The 14608-nt window shown below is 34.0% G+C and overlaps 1 protein-coding gene across 1 annotated transcript; it reads left to right on the top strand.

The window, feature by feature from the left end:
• Positions 1-3517: 3517 nt before the first annotated feature.
• On the top strand, positions 3518-5347 carry LOC107191050 (28S ribosomal protein S21, mitochondrial). Its single transcript, XM_015580000.1, has 2 exons — positions 3518-3601; positions 4921-5347. Exon 2 carries the CDS (start codon positions 4921-4923, stop codon positions 5191-5193), a length of 273 nt encoding a protein of 90 aa, XP_015435486.1. The 5' UTR covers positions 3518-3601; the 3' UTR covers positions 5194-5347.
• Positions 5348-14608: the final 9261 nt, after the last annotated feature.

Below are 14608 nucleotides of genomic sequence, written 5' to 3'. Positions count from 1 at the left end.
TCCCTACACTAACCGACTTGATTGGCATTTGTAAATGACAAGGATGTGAAATGTAATGTAATAATCGAATGTTCTTCATTCTCAATTTCAGGTTAAAAATACACCAAATTTTTGTCTCTAATAATCGCAAAAAGTTTCAAATAATTTGGTAAAACTGTTAATGAAAACTATAATTTACAAGTACGTTTATCGTTATCCGGGCAAAATAAAACCAATGAAAAGGAATGTTTTATGACATTGATTGATTAATTAAAAAATGTGTAACACAAAAACCAAAGTTTGAAGAGGCTCTCATAATACTAAATCGAAAGGTAAAAATTGAATATGTTACATTTCAAATACCTCGAAAGTTTACTTTAATATTGTTAGGCACACAATGGTGGACGTAAAGGAAATTCAAAAAGGTGGAAGTATAGAAGTGTTGACAGGGATTATAGCATACTTAAAGCCAAATGTTCCGCATACACATATATGCTACTCCATTTTCAGTGGTACTTCTTTTGATATCCTTATCAGTATGGCTTTGTATATGTCGATGGGGATTTCGATATAACCTGAAAGATCGAGAAGTAATTTTTTCTATTATACATTAATATTTAATATATTAGTAACTCTTATTATTAATCGCGATAATTCAAGGGTTTTTCTACTTTACTATTTAGATAAAGAAGTAACATTTAAATTTTTAGAATTAAGAAATTTGTGTATATAGTGATGCGTTGCGTCTACTTTCTTCCGTGTTGAGCGTGCTAAGAAAACTGTTGGTGTGCATTTTCATTTGTCGAGAAATATCCTGAAACCAACAGTTAAAACTAATTTTTATTTTAAAAAGGACGAAAATATTCGAAATAACATTTAAAAATTTGTATCCTGTAATCCTATCTGAAAACCAAAACAATTGGAGGCGGACACCTAGGACACTCTCCTTGTAAGATAAAATTTTGGAGGCTTACCAAGCGGCACATCCGGGCCACGAACGGACGATCGACGGGAAGAGCGCGCGTTTGATTGGCTCTCGTTTATTGCATCATTCCTGGAAATTTGGCCCTCTACAGCCCCGGAAGATGCAAATAACGAATGCTTACTGTAGTCAGTTAAAATTTTTAATCGCCAATGTTTCCTTGGGATTCCTCTAACAAGGGAAGGCACGGAAGTGTCCCCCTTCGATTTTGATGAAACTTCGTATATCTGTTCAGCAGTCAAAAATAAGAGATACGTATTTTTTGGTATCGGCTGAGGCGTGACTTTAAGGGGTGAAATAACCCCTCGAAGTTTCGCTCCGAAACTTTTTTGTTATAAACAAATTATATTTTGGACAATTTGTTAGCACCATATTATTCTACATAAAAAACCACAAACCTCGTCCATCAGAAGTTTTCATGTATCTCTTCTGGTTTTCGAGATAGTACTTTTAGGCCGAAACTTCGAGGGGTGGTTTCACACCTTAAAATCGCGTCTCAGCCGACAAAAAAAAATACGTATCCCTTATTTTCGACTGCTTAACAAACATAAGAAATTTCATCAAATTCGGAGGGGGAGACTTCCGTGCCTTTCCTTGTAAGAGAGCTTCGATCTTTCGCGCGAGTGTGGACGAGTCAGATTTCTCGGTTCTTCCGCGCCAATGTTCAATTTTGAGGCAGAAGAAGCACGACGCAAAATGTTTCATAACAACTTTCAAATAATTTTTTAAACATCAACGTTTTCAACCTTCCAAAGTATAAAAGCCCCTGAAACTTAAATTTTTATACATATTTCAACATAGCAGGTTGTCAAATATAGGTTGGCAACCAGCATAATATATTCTACTAATTTTTTGTATATGTTTAGATACTTTCCTGTCTGATTCTTTACTTCCTCGTTATTACTTTGTTGAATATGTTTTTCTTGGGTCACATAAAATTTCATTGCAATCAATCGCAAGGAAGGAAGAACTAATTGTAAATTGCAGCAAACAAATGCACTAAATTATTACAGGTATGTTCGTTATTATTTTCTTTCCATACAATTCTTACTGTTGTGACTTTCGGGTGTAAGCAGTGTCCACTTGGAAGAAGTATTCCAACGTTTCGTATGCATTGCAACTATACCGGGTGTCCCAAAAATGTCCTCCGACCCGAAAATGGGGCACTCGGGGGGTGAAATGGAACAACTTTTTCCTTAGCAACAATGTAATCTGAGGCTTCGTTACCGAGATATTAACGAAAAACCGCGACCAATCATAGATGATTTTTGGAACCCTTTGGGTTTTTCACTGTATCAACAAAAAATTAAAAAATTTATCAAAAGGTATAATTTCCAAAACTAATCGTCGAAATTTAAATTTCTAAAAAAATTATATGGATTCAAATGTTGGATGTTTTAATTCAAAGAATAGGTGCCACGAAAAGTATACGCACAACTCGTTGAAAAATTAAGTTTTAAGTTTTTATGTAAAACAACTTAACAAAATTTTTCTTTGCGATTCTTTGTTTCTTAATGTCCAAGAATTATATTGAAATAGTTTTAAAAAATCAACATGCGAAATTGTAATTTTCGTCCATGTCGTAGTTCTTATACAGTTCATCCCACGGCGCGCTGTGATCTATACACCGCATATCTTTCCTCTCTCTCTAAACAGCCCCCAGCCCACAGTTCCCACTCCAGTTACGATACAGCTAAATGTTCCATCCGTAGCTTAGAACATATACTACTGGAAGGCGCATGGAGAGCCCGAAACGGAATCCAAATTGTGCGAGCAAGTGAGAGCCGGAAATGGTATATTGTAACGTCTCTCCGGTTGTAATGTTATCCCAGATCGTACGTTACCTTTGAATTCTTGACCTTCCTTCCACCCGAAGGCATTAAAGTTTCTGTGGTAGCGCCAAAAACACTGTCACAATCGTTCCCATTTAAATGTCCACCCCCTGACAGTAGCCCGCGGGCCACATCGGGTGCGTTCGTACCGGCTTGCTCTTTTGGGCGTAGGAGAATGACCCCTTTCATAACAGGAAAGCAGACGAAATCGAGGCAAGAAACCGTGTGGGCATGCAAAAATGTTATCCGAGGCTTTTTTAACTAGATATTAACACTCTGTCGACAGATTCGCGCTCTGATTGGTAGGGGTTTTTCGTTAATAGCTCGTTAACAAAAGGCATCAGATTGTGTGAAGCAATTCGGGAACAAAGGAGAAAAAACGGTTTAGATGACGAACAAGAGATGTGCGTTTCGTCTCGGAACCACCAGCCAGACTATCAGTAGTGCTACAGCTGGTAGCAACTACCCTAGACGTGTGGAATGAGATGGCTTTTTGGAACTTATATTTATATTAACAAAGTTAGAAACGCGTACTTGTGAGAAACGCCACGCGACGAAGAACCTCTGTTGAGTGCCGGGCGAATTACCCGCGGATCCACACGTCAGGTGACGTGAAAGCGTGTCATGTTTTGCGACGTGTGGATCCGCCGTAGTTCGTTCATGGTTCGTCCGGCACGGGACAGAGGTTTTCGTAGTCGTCGCGTTTCTGCGTCGTACAGTTTGCGCAGTCTATTATATATGTCTATGAGTCAAAGGCAGGGCCAGAGCGTTTCGAACGTTTGAGTTAGGACGAGTTTTGTTGAGGAAGGTACATTACAAAATTCTGTAAATGTAATATTTATATTTGTTTGAACAATAAGTTCGAAAAGTTATTTGAAATTCCTAACATGTTCTCGAAATATACCTAACCTAAAAATATTTCCTTTAACCTAAAATTTAAAATGAATATACATTATACTATGAAGTTTAGTAGACCAGAAATAGAAATTGAATGAATTTAAAATTATTTATTATATTCGACTTATTTATGGGTGAATATAAAATAATGATTGAATGTAAAGTCATATATAGATCATTATGTGGTTATAACATAACAGCATAAAGTTTTACTGTTGTCATGGTAACATTATCAGCTTGACACAAACCTGGTACAATCCACCAAGATCCACCTGACTTAAGTATATTAGTCTACTTCTATGAACGTTTGTGTTATTTTGAAAGAAACAACTGCAAATAATTATATAATAGAATTACAAATGCATTGACTGAAATTGTGTTTGAACAGTCTAAGATGTCATGTTTAGATTCACTAATTGATTAGTGCAATTCATGTATTTGTGCTAACTCACATTTCAAGCATCTATTATGAAAGTAAATAAAAAATAACTAACACTTACTATTCTTCTATGTTGTTTTGATTTGTTAAAGATCAGTTTGTATTAAGTTTGTAATGTTAGTGTGGTAGCAATAAAATTTTTAATTGTTATAACTAAATATTAAAAATGAGTTCAATGTTTGTATGACTTGATACTCAGAATAACTTACCCAATAATTTGTTAACCGTTGGAGTGCTGTGGACGCATATATGTGTCCAGCGAAAGCTATCTGTGTGGACTAACGACGCATATATGCGTTCAGCGAAAGCTATCTCTGTGTGGCACAAGGACGTATATATGCGTTCAGCGAAAGCTATCTGTGTGGACCAAGGACGCATATGTGCGTATGCAATCAACATAGTTCACATTAGCAACAAATGTATTCCGTGCCCAACGATCGCAACCGCTAGACGCGTGCCGTCCACGCGGATTGTTTCCGCCAGGAGTATTCACCACTCAAAGGGTTAAAGTATTTAAAATTCATTCTGAAACACTTTGTTTATTTGAACCTAATGCATTTTTAAGAAATAATTATTAAATATTACTCTGCAGTTTGTGCTACTTGACTTTTGATTAGCTTCTCCTTTGGTTAACAAAATTTGAAGTATTTGCATGCTAAAAATCTTAAATGTAGTATAATTAATGTAAAATAGTGTGATTTATAAATTTCATACAACAGTAATAAAAATGTAATAAAAAGTATGAACTATAAAGATTTAACAATTATGATAATGAGTATATTTTCTTTCAGATGGGTATACCACGACATGCTCAGTTCATTGCCCGAACTGTAATGGTCCAAAATAATGACGTAGAAAAAGCTTGTAGATTATTGAATAACATATTGGGCAGAGAACAAATTTTTGAACAATTCAGACGCACTAGATACTATGAGAAACCCACACAGACAAGACGTAGGGTAAATTATGAAAAATGTAAGGCTATTTATGACGAGGATATGAATAGAAAAATTAAATTCATTTTAAGAACAAACAGAGAAGATCCATATCCTGGATGCTCTTAAATTAGACCTTATTAAGTTTTTGTTGATATTTGCTTCATGTCAAATTGTTATCTGCAATTCCATATGTATGCAAATAATATTGTAATGAATTTATAGTTTTACAGATAATTCTGTACAAAAGATGGGTAAAATAAAGTATGATCTATGATATATATTTCTAGTAGTAAAATATTAGAAATTAATGATCAGTGTTAAGATTTCCAATCACATTGCTTTGCAGTTACAATATTAATGTTTATAATGTGTAACTATGTGAGCAGAACTTGAGGATGTTTATACATTCATAGCGCAGCACATAATAAAATGTGACGAAATCAACTATTTTTCTTTCAACAAAGTAACATTCTAGATAGAAACAATAAATATCCGTTTAATTTCAGTCTTTATAATTTAGTCTATGAAATAATAATGTCACATAACATCCACAGTTTAGTGATTTTCATTCAACGTGAACAGAAGTGTATTTGTAAGAAAGTGGGTTTGAAAGACAGTTTTAATAGTTTGACGTTAATGCTGCTAACACAGTTATACTAGACAATCGTGACATTGAACATGATAATATTAATTTTTATTTGTCGTGAAATCTTGGGCTGGTTGGCCTTAGTGCTTAACGACCTCTCACGCCCAATTAACTTTGTCTGAGTAGGTGGATACATAGGAAAAATACTTTGTGTGAACAAATAACTTTCTTTAAATAATCAAGTGTTAACGAGTGTAAGGAAAATAAAATGTACGCACGATATTAAAATCTTATTTATTCAAGAGACAGAAAATAATAACTTTCACGAATTAAATCTGTTGCAAGTAGGATATACGTTTTTACAGAATGATTAATCATTAAAATAAAACATAAATAATACATTCATCATATTTTATTCACAGAAATATAGAGATACAGTGTATACATTTTTTCAGTGTTTTAAATTCTTTCAACGATATTTCCTTTCTTTTTTTCGTTGCTATTAATGATTACGTTTAATCGTTAGTTTACACTATGTATTAGCAAAAGATTCTATCATGGCTTTGAAAAAGAGATAAATTGTAAAATCATCATTATTTTCCATTTCGTAGTTTTAAAAATTATTTCTTAAAGTTAACAAAGCATATGTTCTTTTATGTTATTTCTATTTTTGATGTTCAAAGTTTTAAAAAAATGAAAATACGATAATTTACGAGAAAGTCACATATCGCGCCAAACGTGGATTCACGCCAATAAATTTGTCTTAATACATTAGTACTATGTATAATTCTTTCGAAAAGAAACTTTAAAATGTAATAGACATATTTTTAACTATAAACAATAATAGTAATAATAGTAAAACATAATATCCGATTCATGAACTAAATTATATTAAGGCGGCGTATATTGAAGTACAATTGAATTCCAGATATCTTACCACAATTACATGGGTATGTACTCAAGCAGTTTATCTTCCAACTAGTTAAACGATCTCCTTTTAATTAAATTCGTGAATATTTCCACATTCCGCTGTCCCTTATGAATATCTCTAGAAAATTACATTTTCGTAAGGATCAACTTGTAATTGAAAGCATGTAAACATGTATAGAAAATCAGATTCAATTACCCGAAGATTTGTTCTGAATCCATTACTCGCTGTTTACATTTCACTTAAGTAAAGTAAGTATTTCTCGAAGCGTCCTATATTAGGATGAAGTATTTCACGAGAACTAGGCCACATCTCACGATGAAGAAGCTTCATTCGTCCTCTGTCGTTCATTTAATCTTCTTTGTACATTGTTGTTCTTTCCTCTACAAAATGTTTTTGCAAAAATAAAAATAGTGAATGGAAAAGACTGCTGGCGAGCCATCATTTCGTTAGACAGAATTTCAATAATAGTTACCTAATATTGCCATCTTATGTTTTTTTCACATTAGTAACATGTTTTATGTCACTGATTGTGAGTATGAAGTATCAAATTGATGACCTGATATATTTGGTTATCATTTATAAATAAATATTATTTGCAATAGTCACAATCTGCACGTTAAATAGACCTTGCTCTACAGAGTGTTAATAAAAATGTAGTACACATTCACAGGGTGAACTCTATACGCCAAACTAAAACTAAAATCAAGAATGACGAACTTGTGTTCGAGTCTCAGTTTTCGAGTTGTATGAAATACGTCTGGCGCGATGGGTTATGTTACTTGAGAACTTGATTCTCAGCTGATACACAGAATCGATCGATGACCTAGTTAAATTTATGAATTAAATCAAATTAAATGAATACTACCAACTCGTGGAACAATTGAAAGGTGTGTTTCTCAAGTAAAGTAGCCTATCGTCTCAGACATATTTTTCGCAATTTCTCCTGTATTTTCAATAAATAATAACTTGAAAATAAAACCTCGAACGCATTTTTGTCATTCTTGATTTTCATGTTACAATTGTGCATGTAGAATCCACCTTGTGCAAGTGTCCCACATTTTTATTAGCAGCCTGTATATTGTAAGAAAAGTTACGAATAATCTCAGAAAATACACTCATGAATTTTAATCATTTTTTTAACGGTCGGCCGACGCTGCTGGGTAAATGTTAACCCATACTCTGATTTGACTAACGTTACGGCTATAATGGATGCGTTTTCTGATGAATAAGTCCATAACACGCTTGTCACGTTTGGCAGATGAATATTTTGGCTTTATTCGTCAGAAAACGCATCTGCCGTAGCTGTGGCCTAATACATTGTTGGCCTCTTGGGTAAAGAGCAGAGAGTATGGATATGCTTGTGTTGCACAGGAACAAAAAAAAGCGATCAGGCGTTCAACGATTAGCTACAACGCAAACAGTTTTAGTTCGGACATCGAGCATAGCATATCGATCATTTTGAAGTGTCATAGATAGAAGCAATGATATATTATTTATGTAATTTTATTTTTGTCCGTGTATTATAAATACGTAAGCAAATATATAGTATAATTGCATTTGTACTGGGTATTTTTTTAGAATACTTTTTTATATTAGGAAGTAAATTGTAAATAAATACTTCTTAAATATGTCTAGTTTAATGTAAAGATGATAAAATCTTCTATAGCTTATTCTGTAATGTCTGAGTACTTAAACAAATTCAGTATAAATCAAAAGTAACGTAGCGCCGCCTTCCGGCTTGCCGTCTGACCGTCCGCTGTCCGACTGTTCAAAGTTTACGAATCAGTGATTTTGATTGCTCCAGTTGTCTAGTGTAAAACAGGCAACTACGTTTTTCCTTGTAGAAGTTACAGACGAGTTATTAATTAAACCGTGCTCCGCTACAAAATGCATCCCTGCCACGCATTGTTTGGTGATTCTTTTTAAAATAACATGTAGATATTGTGCGCTTTAATATTGAACGATAAATGCATTCATATATATAAAAATATCATTACAATAACCCATATTCTACTCGACATGATATTACAAAGTAGGTTTATAAAATTAAGTATAAGAAAACAAATTATTAGGGACCCGTTATGCGAATGCGTATATAACCGTCAGGACAAATTACATAGTTTTGCAGTGCAATTTTTTTTTATTTTCAACGATCTAAGTTAATTTATCAACTGCGTAAAATTAAACTTCATCTTTCTTTAAGTATACAAATGTTAGTTGCCCAACCCAAAATGAACGCTTGTTTTTTCATTTATAATTTAAAGAAAAGCTTTTCGGGTCAAATACCCCACTGTGCGGCGCCCAACATAGACAAAGTAGAGTCGTGGTACGACTTGAGAAGGAGAAGAATGTGTCAAAGATAAGTACTCCTCCTCTTGAAATAAATAATTCTTTTTTTTATAAAAACCTTGTCCTTTCATTATTGAAGATTATGCCGCGCCCACGCAACAATATTTTGTCAGGGGAATGTTTCTGAACAACTTTTTCCGTAGGCATAATCGACGGAGTGCCCTAGTCTCCGAGATATTCTCAAAAAACTGTCGGTACCACTACAGTGAATCCTGCGTATAATCTTGCATACGTAACAGCGTTATGCGATTGCGACGACCGTATCTTCTTCTAGGAAACTGCAGTAAACCTTGCACGCAACATGGACGTGCAACGCCGCAAGTACGGTTTAACAAATGTGCATTGCTTAATTCAATCTACAATATGCGTTCCGTTCTTCATTCATATTCTTCCTCGTTTTACAGTACATGTTATGCTTTTACCCCATCTTTCCTTTTCATCTTTAGTACTTATAAACAGTTTAGACTTCACAAATAATAAAAAAATATACTCCATCTACGTTAAAGATGTTTGGGTAATAGTATTTAATACAAAACGAGGTGTTGTAACAAATCTTTGCCATTGCCATGCCTTTGTCATGATTGAAAATATAGGATTTCAAAACCTATTACAGCAATACAATTTTTGATGGCACGTATACCAAGATCCGAAGTGAATCGAAACGTATTCACCAATGCATTATTGGACCAATATGGCAAACAGCGATTCCTAACGGTGACGCGATAAGAAGATTTTCCCTGTAAGTAGATTATGATTGCCACGGAAACGCGAGTAAGCTGTACTGACTTGTACAGAAACTCGCAACAACAATTACGACAGTCATACAGAGTGTTATAAAAATAAATTATTAACTATCACAAATGGGCTCTCATATCAAAAAGAAGAAATAAATAAACATATTTTTCATAAACAGACAAGAAACAATTGCTATATAAATATGAATAGTTCAATGAAATACGCATTTGACGTTATAAATTATTATTGATCGTTGTTGTCTCCTATGTTTAGAGGAAGGTAGAAAACAACAAAAGAATGTAGGTATACATATAGTGAACATCAAGCTATACATACAGAAACAGCGGTCATAAAATGTATAAACGATGGGTCATTTACATCGATCCTCCCCAATATCTTCGAAAGCGTCGATGATATCGAAAAATATTTCAAATAAAAGTTGAATGGTTTCAAGGGGGAAATAATCTGATGTGAATCGTTTTTTGTATGTGGTCAAAAATCCGTAGACAACTAATAAATTTTTCTACATTATAGTGTTTTTGAACCGACTTCCTAGAGAATGGAACCTCATTTACCAACCGTAATATTTATATAAAGGTTTAACCATTGTTATAATATTACATATTTTTCACGGTAAAATAAACGGAAATTAATCCTTTGTGTAACATTTTCTGCAATACAATACTGACCCAAGTGTCTTAAGTTTGCTATTCATTGCTATTTTCACATGAAACAAAATAGACACAATCTTAAATTTTGAGGGTCACAGCTGAATAAGATTAAAGTTAATATCAGCGTTAGTAATATAAAACGGGATGGAGAATTATTTTGTTACCTATCGAAGAACGAATCTGGATAAAATGATAATACAGATTTCAATTACTATAATTAAATTGCTACAATGTTAATGTTAATAATAATAAACACATTGTAATGGGTCAATTAGTAACTAAATTAAGTATACAGGGTGTCAAGGAAATAGGTGGCTAGACTTTCGTACCATATTCTTGTTACGTCCGTAACGAATTGCTACGACCATTTTCTGTTCCCGGGGAAAGAAATTATTAGTATGTTTGAAAAAACACAGATATTGTTCCCGAGTGTTGGCTGGGCGTTTTCATACTGTGCATACTTGGGCCACCCAGGGCCACTGTAATAAATTAAGTACGAACCGGGATGTACCACTTACCACTTGAAATGCAGAAATTTTCAAGGGCTTGCCCTTCGAGATCGGGAACATTGGGGTGTTGCGTCTGGCGCTTTCTCACGTTGGAATAATTGTGCAGTGCCTGGAGTCGGCTCAGCACGTGGTCATGGTGGGAAATGATCCGGAGACGTTCGGCATTGGATTTTCTTACATCGACAAACCCGAGGACAGGGGGTGGGAACGGGCATCTTAAAAAGGCTCGCACTGGAGAACTCGGTGCCAGTTTTATACAACCAGTTGTCGAGTCACTTCATCATAAAACCAGTTTCTCGCGTTGTTTAAATGCGTGTTACTAAACATCGAATACAATTAAGTAAAGACTTAGATATCAAGAAAACAACTTACACCAGGATAAATCCCTTAAATGGATTGGCCAGAATAAGGGACAAGTAAATATTTCGCTGTGGAAATTCGCAACATTTTACTGTTTTCTAAGGGTGAAAAAGTGTCATACAAACATAAGTCCGAAAATTCTTCCTTTTCGAAGTATAGACATTTTCCGAATACGATAATGTTTTGCAGGAATGTTTAAAACTTACTTAAAGAAATTGCTGAAATCATTTCCTTCTGCAACAATATATGCTTCGCGTCGACATTTTAAAGACTGTCGAACACGTTCAAAAATTCGTGGTGTACATTCCGAAATGTTTCACATTCGACAATAATTCGGTTTACATGTGTTAAATACAACTACATATAAACTACATTTTTACGATTGTTACATTCCGAATAAAATTCTCTTTTCTTTTTCGGCTGGAGTGCGTTACGATAATGCTGTAACATAACGCATTCTTTTCCTTGGAATCCACGTGATCCCACATTCAGATCGCTTGATTATAATGCGAGGTAGATATTTACTTCGTCGAACTGCCGAATGTAAACCGAATCTCTGGCGTCCAGTCCGATAAAATATCGAGCATCTCGGACTTTCCTCTTCGCGTGCGCAGTTAAATTCAAAATTATAATCTAAATTGTTATAGAACTCGTAGTTTTGATTCTAAATTCTAAATCGTATATCGAACTCCGTTGCTACACATCGGTCAGCACTATACATACTATATATATATGTATTTCTATGTAAGAGGAAAGGCATATCTGATTTTAACATTTACTATTTGTCTCATCGGATAATAGTCATGTCATATATCATTTAATTAATTGTGGAAGTTATGCCTTTCTCTCTATTAGCGTCGTAAATTAAGAACATTCCATCTATAACTTTATCAAAATTCAGCGTACAGTTAGCTCAAAAGATAGTAAAAATTCCCATAGCCGTGACTAAAGGGTAAAAGAATTCTTTCGGAGAAACCCACGGAAAAAGAATAGAATTAGAGGAGGAAGGACATATTGAATTAATCACAGTGTGTGTGTGTGTTCTTCCTCATCAGGTTCACTTCCGGTAACACACAAATATAAAAGTCTAAGAAGGGAGAGAATTCTAGGAATTACAAAATAGAGGAATTTTATTGAATAATAGTCCAACACCGTTAGAATTTAGGTGAGTCGTTTCCGTTATTCTTCCAGTGCAATTCATCGGAAATTATTAGACAAGTAGTCTCTAGTAGTTGAATTACAACTGTGGGGTTTCCCTTACTGGAAATTATTTTTATAATTTGTATACACATATTTGATTGTCTTGAATTTTAAAATTCAAAACCGTTCCGTATACCGAGTAACTGTGCGTTATTGTATTCTCCTGGCGATAACCCCCTATTAAGTTTTTTTCTTCTCATTATATTCGTATTTTTATGTTCATTCAATCGTGTTATAGCCTGAGCTATTGAGTTGTGCACCTTTTTAAAATTTATATTATCATTATATCATTTTACCAAAATTATTATATGTATACTTAGTTATTATACTCTATTTCCAAATTCAATTCAATTACTTTCTTTTGCTTTTCTAAATTCCCAACAAGGCGATCTGGTGAAAGGGCTCGTATGGAAGTAAAATATCGACGAACCCAAGAACAAAACAAAAATCTTAATTAATTGTGTTTTAGATTTTATCGGTCACAATTGATTAAGGATATTTATTCGTTGCTTATTGCGGGTAAATTCTTATATTTATTATAGCGAGTCGCACGCGTGTTCCGCTCTGTAGCTAAACAAACATATCACGTTACCGAAATTCACATTAATCCGATTCCTGCGTATTTTGTATTGCATTATTCTATGAAAAACATAATAGTCGTAATAACACATACACACGCGCGCGCCTCGCACGTAACACAATGTACTCATAAATAAAAATCCAAAGAATTTAAGTAAGGAAAGTGTGCAGGCCATGCACTTATTGTTAGTCATCGATTGAGTCAGTTCATGGTCTCGAAAGCCGGCTTGAACTTTCCGTCTCCGGCTCGGCTCGGCTCAAACGGCTCGATTACCCATCACTACTCATGCTTAGTTCTGGATTTTCTTGGACGAGTCCAAGTATGGGTCTTCAACTTCATTTGTTCAAACACGTCTGTTTCGTCCTCGATTAATTGTAGTAAGCGAAAAAGACCTATTTTCTCTAACAACCTACGAATATCTACGATACTCCAAAGGAAAAGTACTCTTAACAGAACATCGTCTCTGAGGAAATCCATACTTAAAGTGAAGATCTGTCCACTCGATATTAGAATAACCCATTCTGATAGCACTGTCTTCACTATGAAACGTTTAGATACATACTGATTTTCTATGAAATACGCTGTCATCAATATAAACATTACTTGTTCCAACATATTATTTACTTCTAGCAAAAAAAAAATGAACCAGTGCTTGAACTTTTTTGCCTTAAATTGTTGATGTTATAAAACAATGTAAATACCTTGGAAAGGAAAAGTTTTCGGGTCTATGTTTATACATATGTATGACATTTATTCATCTTTAGGTACAGTAGAATACAGTACCAAAGTGTGGCCATCTATTTCCTTGACACCATGTATATATAGAATATGATTTATAATTATAATGTAAATAATCAGTATTTGTGTGGTGTTTCCCGGTTTTGTCATTGTCAAACCGTACATGCACACACTCCATCAATTAAAAGTGTGGTTATGTATGTTTAAGTAAAAGCTTATTTAACAAAGAATTTACTCGTGTATAACACAAAAATTAATCTGTTAAAGTTTTGAAAAAGTGACCTATGACTATGTCAAAGTCAATTATTCGGGCATATTTACTTTATGAATTCAAATTGGGCACCAGGGTCTGATTCAATCATCCCCCATACATATTCCCAAGACATCGCGCCTTCGGACTATCATCTTTTCTTGGCAGTAGACCATTTACGAAATCGGCGATTCCATAAATGACAAGATGTCGAATGGGAGCTAAAGTACTTTTTTGATATCAGAGAGGAAAACTTTTATGAAAAAGGTATAGAAAAGTTGTCAGATCATTTTAAAAAGGTAATAGAAGCCGAAGGTGATTGCTTTTCTGAATAAAGTATTGTTCGGTCTACTTTTTGTATCATTTATCTTTATTGATTAAAACGGCATGAATTTCTTGGATACCTGATGTTTACAAATATCTAGAATACATCAATTGAATACTTAAGTATTAAAGATCGAATTGCGGTCAAATTGATCCAACCATAATATTTAAAACAAAATTATACAAAGTTTTTAGTAACTTATACTTCATTTATGACAGAGTGACTATTTTTTTATCAAAATTCTTTTCCATAATTTTCAATAGAAATTGTAGAAAACATAATTAATATTTCTGAAATAAAATATTTT

The sequence above is a fragment of the Dufourea novaeangliae genome, unplaced genomic scaffold, assembly GCF_001272555.1.
Source record: "Dufourea novaeangliae isolate 0120121106 unplaced genomic scaffold, ASM127255v1 scaffold11, whole genome shotgun sequence".
In the NCBI taxonomy this organism is placed as follows: Eukaryota; Metazoa; Arthropoda; class Insecta; order Hymenoptera; family Halictidae; genus Dufourea; species Dufourea novaeangliae.
The sequence above is the reverse complement of the archived record's forward strand: the minus strand, read 5'-3'. Positions and strand labels throughout refer to the sequence as shown.

Excerpts from the sequence above, each read along its gene's own strand:
- LOC107191050 (XM_015580000.1), top strand. The coding sequence starts at position 4,921 with ATGGGTATACCACGACATGCTCAGTTCATTGCCCGAACTGTAATGGTC.